Source organism: Empidonax traillii, unplaced genomic scaffold (assembly GCF_003031625.1).
Source record: "Empidonax traillii isolate 1590-97213 ecotype Southwest subspecies unplaced genomic scaffold, ASM303162v1 scaffold196:size3368384, whole genome shotgun sequence".
NCBI classification, from domain to species: Eukaryota; Metazoa; Chordata; class Aves; order Passeriformes; family Tyrannidae; genus Empidonax; species Empidonax traillii.
The window spans coordinates 898369-908292 of record NW_020955389.1 but is presented as its reverse complement, the minus strand read 5'-3'; the positions used below and the strand labels follow the sequence as shown (position 1 = coordinate 908292).

At 46.3% G+C, this 9924-nt stretch overlaps 1 protein-coding gene across 6 annotated transcripts in view; it reads right to left on the bottom strand.

Annotated features, from left to right (window-relative positions):
- CARMIL1 (capping protein regulator and myosin 1 linker 1) overlaps positions 1–9161 on the bottom strand; it is a 188384-nt gene extending 179223 nt beyond the window's left edge. For 4 of the 6 annotated variants that reach the window (XM_027886846.1, XM_027886844.1, XM_027886845.1 and 1 more), the window contains exons 1-2: positions 8734–9160; positions 4850–4947 (exon numbers count right to left, since the gene is read on the bottom strand). In XM_027886846.1, the coding sequence (XP_027742647.1) occupies positions 4850–4947; positions 8734–8773 (138 nt within the window). In that variant the 5' untranslated portion in view covers positions 8774–9160. Of the gene's footprint in view, positions 1–4849; positions 4948–8733 lie in introns of all 6 variants that reach the window. The other 2 variants (XM_027886842.1, XM_027886843.1) reach the window with 1 other exon arrangement.
- Positions 9162–9924: the final 763 nt, after the last annotated feature.

Genomic DNA, 9924 nt, shown 5'->3' with positions numbered 1-9924 from the left:
AAAAAAAAAAAAAAAAAAAAAAAAAAAAAAAAAAAAAAAAAAAAAAAAAAAAAAAAAAAAAAAAAAAAAAAAAAAAAAAAAAAAAAAAAAAAAAAAAAAAAAAAAAAAAAAAAAAAAAAAAAAAAAAAAAAACCAAAAACCACAACGCCAACCACCAAAATAAACCAAACAACAAAGAAAAAAAAATCAGACCAGACATATAGAAAGCATGGCCATTTGCAATATTTCCTTATCTTTTATGTCTAAATTAACATTATTTTGGAAAGGAAAACTAATCCAAAGGGAACTAGACAAGGAACTTTCTCTTTTCTTAATTGTAAAAAACCTAAAAGTAAGATGAATCCTGAATTCTGGGCTGTCATGAACTACTCCTGAAAACACCAGTATTTCATAAGGAGTTGGTCAGATTTATTTAACATACTGCCTATATCTCACATTTCAACTTCTCAGTAGTTGTTATTAATTACAATAAATCTGAGAGAAAGAAATGGCGATGGGAAGTAATCAGCAAAATTATATATCTTGGCTATTTTGAGGAGAGAAAAGCAGAGCCACAAAACATCAAAACTAAGAAGCCCAGTTCCCTACCAGCATTTCTCTGTAGGTGATAATATTCTGGTAATCACTGAGGCCTCAGGATTAAAAACAAACAAACAAACAAACAACAACAACAACAAAAACCACAATCAAACAAAAAAAACAACCACTGAAATATCTCACAGACACACACAGGTCATTCTGCCTGATTCCTTATGGTGGCAAAAAGTGGAGGCCTCAGAGGAGAGAGAAGTTTATCTTCTTTTCCTGACTGCCTCCCCTCACACCCCAACCAACTCTATTATCATCACCACTGAGACCTCTACATACCCATCAGCTTAAGCTGAAACTGGAGAGAAGGTCAGAAGTTATCAGTGGAGGAACATCACAGGCACTCAGCATGATGCCTTAACCTTGTCCTCATAAGAAACCAGGTTTAAACAAAACAATCACACAAAAACAAAGCAATCCTCCATTGATTAGAAAATAGTGATGTCTTTACCTATTTTAACCCAATAAGACTACTGTTGCAAGGATCATTGAAGCCAAGGATGATTGGAGCCAAACACAGTTGGGTCCTCTCCTGTGGCATGCAGTACTCTGCCTCTGGCTCAGGGCCACACGGAGCCAGCTACGGCAGCCAGCTCAACAGCTCTGCCAGAACATGGTGCAGGTATGTGACCACAAAAGTAGGAAGAAGTCTTGACCAGGACTCCCCATATTGCTTCAGAGCTCCGGCACTCAACTCCAGCCTGAGCAACACTACAGCTACACCTGCACTCGGTCATTTTCCTGCCCCACCAACGCAATTGCCTGGCTTGACCTCGGGTCTGCCTCAGCACTGCAGCGCTGCTGGCGACCAGTGGAGCTCAGCTGCCCCGGCTACCACCCCTAGTCCTGCTATGTGTCTCCCTGGCCCACAGTGGCACTGCAGCCTACTAGGGAGCCCCACAATGTGTTCCTCTCACCCTGTGGGGCAGCTCATCACCTTTCAAGGTCTCCTCTACGCCTGGGTGTTTCCTCACCCTCCCTTAACGGCAGCTTTGCTCTGCCAGAGTACCCAGATGACCTGGATGGGATGGGGGTTTGGCCCTAATCACTCAAAGACTGATTTTCTGCCCATTCAAGCTGGTTATTACCTTTTCAAGGTTGGATACCACTTTGCCACCTAAACACCTGAGATTTGGTGCCAGCAGGCCAGAGGCAGTTGAGCAGCTCATGATGTTTACTGGTTTGCATCATGATGACTAGTTGAAAAACTAAATAACTACAGATTGAGATTACTGAGGCAGCAAACTAATTGTGCAGACTGAAAAAACATGTTTTACACTATAATTCCTAGACATAATTTTAAACTCTGGCACCCAAGGCTGAGATTCTAGAGCATCTTAAGGCAAGCACAGATTTTATCCACCAGTTTCACCAGTTTAATATTGGGACCCTATCCCAAGCAATACTAGGGGGTTTGCACTGTTTTTTCTTTAGTCTCAGATTCTAATTTCCATCTTAATTATTAGAGGAATTTCCTATAGCAGAGTGATTTAAGTAGTAGAGGGTTACATCCATATTCTAATACTCTGTACCTTGCATATACTGTGAACAACAGGGCCAGAGGTCAAGTGTTTTTATAGTTACCTGCCAAGTGCAGTCATTTTTAAATAATCTCCCTTTCTCAAAGTGGTACTGATTTTGCTGGATTTCCCTAGGAAGGAAGGAGGAGAGATCATTTAATTAAAGCACAGATTTGGGTGTCAGGGCTCAGTGCCAACCTCTGTAATCAACCTCCTCTAAAACCATGAGCACATTTCACTAAGGCTCTGGGGTTAGCTAGATGAGAGCAACTGGTATTTTCTCCTTATTAAGTGGTAGACCCAAGGCATGCCACCTAACTTGCTTGTAAATACCCAACTACTAATAAAATTCAACCTAAAATCTCAAAACAATTCACTGCCACACGTGCACTCAAGAGACAGTGCTCAGAAGATTAACGTTTCAAAACTAAGCTCTCAGGAGTCGAGGAGCTCTGGCATGAAGGTTGCCCATGCAATCGCATTTGAGCCCTCTGGTGCATTCACTTAAGGATATAGTCTTTAATTACTGAATTGCTTTTGCTGCCAACAATTCATTCAGCATTCTGTTTGACAGGCTTACCCAAGGCATAGCAACTCAGTATTCAGTTTTACCTGCTCTGGTCATAACATGGCCATATGCATTATTTACTGAATACTGTTAAGTCCCAGCTTGAAGTACAAAAATTCTTAATTTTGTTGGCAGATTTCCTGTGGCATTTAGCATTAAACACTCACATACTTCTGAAGCAGGGTTATTTATTTTCATCATAACGCTTTTGAGGAGAGGAGTCCTCTGCTTTACAGTAAGAAGTGAGACTGTGTAGACACACTAAAGCCAAAAAGTCTCCACTAATTTGAGGTAGCAAAGTTAAGATGTCACAGGTGTCATTTTTTACAGAGCATTCTGCATTTCAGAGAACTTTGCATCCTCAAAGTGAACCAAAATCTTTACTGGCCTCTGCCACAGCAGATAACATTCAGCACTTTTGGGGAAAAAACAAAAACAATCCCATATAAAGACACATATGCAATCAGAGAAACATTGTAAAAAAAAAAAAATGCCACTAGTGATTTGTACCACTTCACACAGAGCAGTTTTCTTCAATGGCAAAAGAAAACAAAATCTAACACCAGCAGTCAATAATTAATTTCTCTAACAATAAAAAGAATCCTTTTTTCTTTTTTCCACCAGTAAAAATCCCCTGCATTTCTGCATTGAAGAACAAATAGTTCTACCACACAACAGCCAGCGATTCATCCCCTTGAAAGACTTATCCCATACACTGAAGACAATGTGCATGCACACGTGAAGTGCTCACTAACTCATGAACCCCTTAAATAGGTTCACTCCCTTTCAGTACCTCTTCAGGCACAAAAGGTCGCCCACCAGAGATCTGAAGAGATTAAAGACAGACAAAACTCCTGAGTTATCACATTTAGGCATTTTACGCCGACTAGTACATCCCTCAGAAACTTCACTGATAATTTAAAGCTTGACATTCTCTTGGTCCCATCAGTTCAGAACAGTATTTCAGTATTTCCACAATATATTTCACTATTGATAATAATAATGATTCTTTGTAAGTCAAAAAGTCAATCAAGTGTAACCACTTCAGTGAAACCTGTCAGCCTATCCTATAAACATGGCTTTCAAATAAATAGAGACAATCAATCAACATTCACATATTCAATTTATTTCCAGTACAGAAACTGTAAACCTAGGAGCTACATATAACATGGGTAGATATCATACAAAAAATATTTCAAATTCTTTAAGTAGCAGCTCTCAGTGAAAAGTGAGCCATTATCTACAGTGTTACTGCCCAGGGATAAGCAACATGTACTTCAAGAAGATAATTCAGAAGTGATTAAGAAGTTGTGCTTTTGAAAGACAAAACAGAATATCTGCATGGGGAATGTACCTAATATCTATAACAACAGCATTGGCAATGAAAGTTTCAAATATGCAACAGCAGTGACACAAGGCACCAAGTCTCAAATTCCTTGCAAAATATTATAGCAGCACTGTACTTATTTGTGTTTGTTACTCCAAGAGTTTTCCTAATAGAGAGGTATCAAAAGAATGAAGAAATACAGTTCCATGTCTTTTTGCATATTCAAGATAGTATGAAAACGTAGTGGCTTATTACCACAATTCTTTTCCTATCAGGAGAGGCCAGCAAAACTATTCTCGAGAAAACAGGAAAGCATACTTCAGTGAGATTAATTTGACACTTTCCTCCACACATTATGCATTTATTTTAAAATGCAGATTCTTAACAGAGAATATTTATTAAAAAGTATGAATAGTCATTTGAGTTCAAAAAGCCTAATAGTTTTACTGTTATTCTTCACTGCATAACAGTTTTAGAAGATTCTCAAAAGATAATTTTGCATTTCTTGTCCACTTAAAACTCTTATGGAAATAAACAGGAAACCTAACCAGCAAAGGCAGCAAATTATTTTAGAACACATTCTGATAATAGCTTGCTTGATCATCAATCCACAACACAATATCCTAAACTCCGAAAAACAACTCGGTGATAAACATGTGTGTTTACACATGCACAACTGCACATCAACTTGCTATGCAGGCTATAAAGAACGTAAGAAAATAAATTATATGGGTATCTTATGGCACACACGAAGTTCAAAGAATCTTTCCAGAGGAGAATTCATGCCTTCTGAAGAGGTACTGGCTTTTCCTTTACATATGTAATCAGCCATTCTATTGTACTTACCAATATTTTGTTATCCACTTTATCTCCCTTGGTTTCCAGCTTTACTTTCTTCTTGACAGAAATTTTGATTTTCCTCCCAATAACATCCCTGACACTTTCTGAAACAAAACAAAACAAAACACCTTAATTAAGTACTTTCAGCATCAACACAAGAAGGAAAGAGGTGCCACTGTTGCATTTCCAGAAAGACTCAGGTGCGTTGTTCAACTGCTTGCACTCACGGGAGTCTCATGTACACACATCAGTACTAAACACAACCTAGCACATGTACAACTTTTTAAAGTATGCAATCCACACAACAATTTATGTCTACTGTGATAGAATTATCGATTCTAAATACCAGGATTCTAAACAAAATTTGATATTTCTTTCCAGGACTACTTACATATCAAAAGCATTCCCAAGACAACCCCCAGCACAGCTTAGCTCTACTCTGGGAAAATACAACAGATTCCTCACTTGCTATTATTTGTACTTGAAAAGCTTGCTACAGCAAATTAGCTCCTTGCATTGCACAAATTCTGGCCTGTTGTTAATATCAGGGAGGTTAATTGGGTCAGGTAACGGAAGAGCAAAGTGTTCGCACATTTTGTACTCTGCACATTTAAGCTGCAAAGCAAACCAAGCAGACTTCCAGATAGTAACACCTGACAGCTCTGCAGTGCATGCTGTGGAAAGCAACATTGGTCTTGGTCCAAGTCCCAGTGACAATGTAGCCACTTCATAGTGCCAACACCAAAGTTACATGAGTTGCCCCAATGTTTTAGTAGGTACATGCGTAGACACCTATACAATCTTTGCCAAGGACGAAACAAACCAGCTTTTCCCCTGAACAATTTCACCCTGGCCAGAAGGGAACATACAACTACTGACACTGATGTAATTGAGAGATAAACAGAGGAGTTCATCTAGAACAGCCAATTTGGCACCTTCAGTAAGTTTCACTCCCCAGCTCCCTCTGAAAGGGAATGAGAAGGGAATCTTTTCAACACATTAACCTATTTCCAGCCCTACAACTGGCATCTGTAAAAGGCAAGTCTACACCTTCTCCAGACACATACACTTTGTCCTCATTCATGTTTAAGTGTAAAGGCTAAAACTGAAGATAATGGGCTACTTCCAAGGCTTTTAATTATAGTGCTCTGTATAGGGCTTTTCTGCACAATTTTCATTCAGTAGTCAGAAGATGTTAGTGCAAACAACACACCACTTATTAAGCCTGGATGTTTAGTCCAGGCCACAGTGTTCTGCCTGCAGGGCAGAAGGGTGTGCGAGTCAAGAAGCGTGGCTGGTCAGAAAGGCTCTTCACCAGAAAGAGCTCTTTCTGCAGAATCGGCATGTTTTCCCCCAGAAATTTTTTTATTTTTCCTATCAGGAAACAAAAGCTCCTTGGTAGCAGTGACTTGCCTAGTGAGAAGCCTGTCCCAAGCAGCGGCAGCCCCATGGCAGCCAGCCAGTGCGACCAGCTCCCTGAGCAACCGCTTGGTCAGGAGCCAGGTTGTATGCTCCCGGAGCAGCCAGGTAAGCGAAGCCTGGGGGGAAAGTCCAGCTCGATGTGAACTGTTCTCTCAAGGCTTCCTCTCCCATGGGCAATGCCTAATTCTAGTCTTTCTGTCCCTGCGTGGGAACCCAGAAGCGAGCTGGCCACAGTCTTTTTCATGAAATCCTATCTCCTTGCAGAAGGAAAGGTATTGCTGCTGTCTCTGCTACTTTACCTCAACCTGCAGCCTCTGCCTTTCACTTTCTCCTCTCCCACAAACAGCTCCAAGTGCCTGCATCTAGCAAGGGACTTCCTCCTGAAGCCCCAGCATGGAGAGACCCACTTGCTTCCCTTTGGTGTCCCACAAAGACGAAGTGGGAGGGACTGCAAGACCAACAAGCCATAGGAAGAGAAAGGGCCTGGGACCCCAGACTCCATAAAGCATCAGGATGTCAGCTCCTTCCAAGGCTCTATCTGCCTGAAAGGGCTGGAAACACTTCTTCAAAGAGTTAAGATATCCTCCATGTGACTGAGGACACTTCCCTCCACACGGGGTGGCAAGTGGATTCACTAAGTAAATTTTCAGAGTCAGAGATGGAAACATAACATTAAGGTTCACATTTTAAAGTATTCATCCATTTCTAATGCTGGAGACTTCAGACACCCACACCTCGAAGGAGCAGATCCAGGTGAGCAACAATAAGAGAGGTTTTTTTGAAGACTATGACCTATGAGACCTGACAAAGGTCAAACGGGAAGTGAGTAACAGAACAAAAACTGCAGCTCAAACACTCTTACCCCCAACTTAATCTCCACACTCCAATGACTTAGCATTAAAGCACATTCTTTCATCCTGTTCTCAAAATATGGTTACTACAAAGAAGTCTGTTTAAAGGTTAAATTTTAACATGCAGACACCAAAATACTGCTAGAAATTAAACCAATCTACATGAGCAGATCCACACACCCCAGAAGAGCCCTTGACAAAGAAAGCTGGATAGGTGCAGGGTACCGGGGCTGGGGGGTAATTCTTAATATTGTCCAAAGCCACGAGGAGGGGATGTGTGAAGATGCCTATTTTACTCTTCCCTGTAGTATGCACCAAATCTCATTCACAACACTACAGTGCAGACCCACAGTAAGAAATACCACGTATTAGCGCCTCAAACTTGACTGGCCATTGTAAAATATAATAAGTCCATGATTTTGACCATAGCTACTCCTAAAACACTTCTCAACTCATTACTTCTTAGCAGTGAGATACAGGCTAAAGTAAACCACATGGTTTGCAGACTAAAAGAAGAGCAAAATAGAGCTATTTTGATGCTACAGAAAAAAAACAATCTGTGGCAGCTGCAACTGTCCATCCAGATTTTCACCAGTATTTTATAAATGCTAAAACCAGCTGCTGACTGACAAAAGTGAAGGAAATGCAACACTATAAATTAACTAGGTAAGGTCTGAGGAACCGTATTGAACTCAACATGTACCTTGTTGCCAGACAGATTTCTGTTTCCATTAAGGCAACAGTTAAAATTATTCTAATGCTGGCGAGATCCTTAGATGGCTCTACAACAGGCAAAACCGCAACTACAACCAGTGGAAGTTTGGTCCGAGCGAGGTGGCTGAGGACCCGGAGCATCAGACCTGTTACCCCCAAATGACACTGGTTACTCGCGTACCGCGATAACGATCCACTAACCCCATTTATCAGAAGCTCCCCAAAAGCCATGACTGCATTTTCAGGGTCCACGCCATCACCTGTGATTTCCTAAGCGTGGACTATGCAGCACACGGGGGGCTCGTGTGCATGTGGTCATAAAACTTTAATTACAAATACCCTCACTCCCTCGTACGCACACAGGAAAATGAGTCTTAAACTACGCCAAATCCCGGGGGATAAATAAAAAAATAACGAGCGGAGCCGCAACCCGTGCCTCCAGGCTGAGGCGCTCCGAGGACGTGCCCCGGGCGGGCGGCGATGCGGAAGGCACGGGGGGACGGGGCAGCTTCACCCGCATTCCGCCGGCACCGCCGCGACAGACCCCTCCGGAGCGGGGGCACACGCAATGCCCGGACGCGGTTCGGCGGGTGCAGCCCCTGTCCGCGGCCGCCTCCCCGCTGCCCGCCGCAGCCCCGCAGCCCCCGCCCGCCCATTCCCCGCACGCAACAGCGCGGCCTCGCCGCCCCCCGCCGGAGTGCCTCCAGCCCTCCCTCCGCCGCCCCGGCCAGCACCCGCGGCGCCCCCCGCGGCTCCACAGACCCATCCCCGGGGTTACCCCAACCCCTCTCCGGCAGCGCTGCATCCCGCGGGCGCGCACGGCGGCCTCCAAACTTGCCCCCGCAGCACCTTCCCCCGGGACCCCCCAGCCCCCCAATCCCTCCGCCATGCCCTGTCCCTTACCGATCAACTCTTTGGGGACGTCGGAGCTCTCCTCGGCCATGGCGGCGGCGCTGCCCGGGGGTGCCCGGTGGCGGGGCTGCTTCAGCGGCGCGCCGTCCCTGCGCCGGGCGCGGCGGGCATGCACCCAGCGGGCGGGGGAGGAGGGAGGGCCGGCCGTGCGCCTCGCTGCGGTGTGAGTGTGTGTGTGTGTGAGTGTGTGTGTGCGGCGTGCGAGCGCGGGCGGAGGGAAGGGGCTTCTCCCGCCCCCCGTGGAGCTCGCTCCCCCCGCGCTACATGCCGGCCCCGGCTGCCGGCGCGGCCAGGAGGAGCATTCCCAGGGAGGGATGGATGGCCCACAGGCGGCCGGTCAAGCGCGGCGCTCCGGACTCACGGCGATCCCCGCGCCGGCTCCCTCCTCCTCCCCTGAGCGCCGCCCGGCTCCCCCCGCCCGGCACCGGCGGGAGGCGGTGGCGGCTGCCCCCGCCCCGGGAGGGCTGGCGCCCTCGCCCCGGCCCGGCCCCCGAACCGCGCGGGAGCCGCCCGCCCGCGCCCACCGAGCACCCGGCGACAGAGCGGGAGGCAGTGGCGGTGGCGGCCCGGAGCATCGCCCTTAGGAAGCCATCGCGGCGAGGGAGGAGGAGGAGGTGGTGGAGGAGGAGGAGGAGGGCAGCGGGCTCGGAGATTCAGCGCGGCGACGCCGGCCCCTCCTTCGCCCGATCCCCCCGCTCGGCGCTGCGGCGGGGGCCATCTGCCGGCGACCGCGGGCGCCGCGCCTACACCGGCCCGGCCCCCCCGCCGCCGCCACCGAGGTACCACCTGAGGCAGCAGCACCACCGGCCCTCCCCAAACAGACTCTGCCTGCCTCCTGCAGTTGCACCTTCAGGCTTTGCCCCGCGGGAATTCTTCCCTGGGTTCATTAAAACACGCGTATGATGTCAAGGGGGTGGTTGTCGTCGCCTGGGAAAGGGGTTACCCAATTTCTTTCAAGAAAGGTTGGATCGGTTCGAGCCCTGTAAGAAGGTAACCTTTGGTCCAGAACTCGTCTGCCTCTCCCTGGCTCCTCCACCTTATCTCCATAGGGACGGCGGCTGCCTCGGCACCTGTTGTGAGATAACGCCATGGCTAGATACAGCTTAGCAAACTCCTTGTGCAAGGGAGCCTCAGTGTCACTGAGCCTGTGCTGGGATGTGAAGGGGAACCGAAAATGCCTCC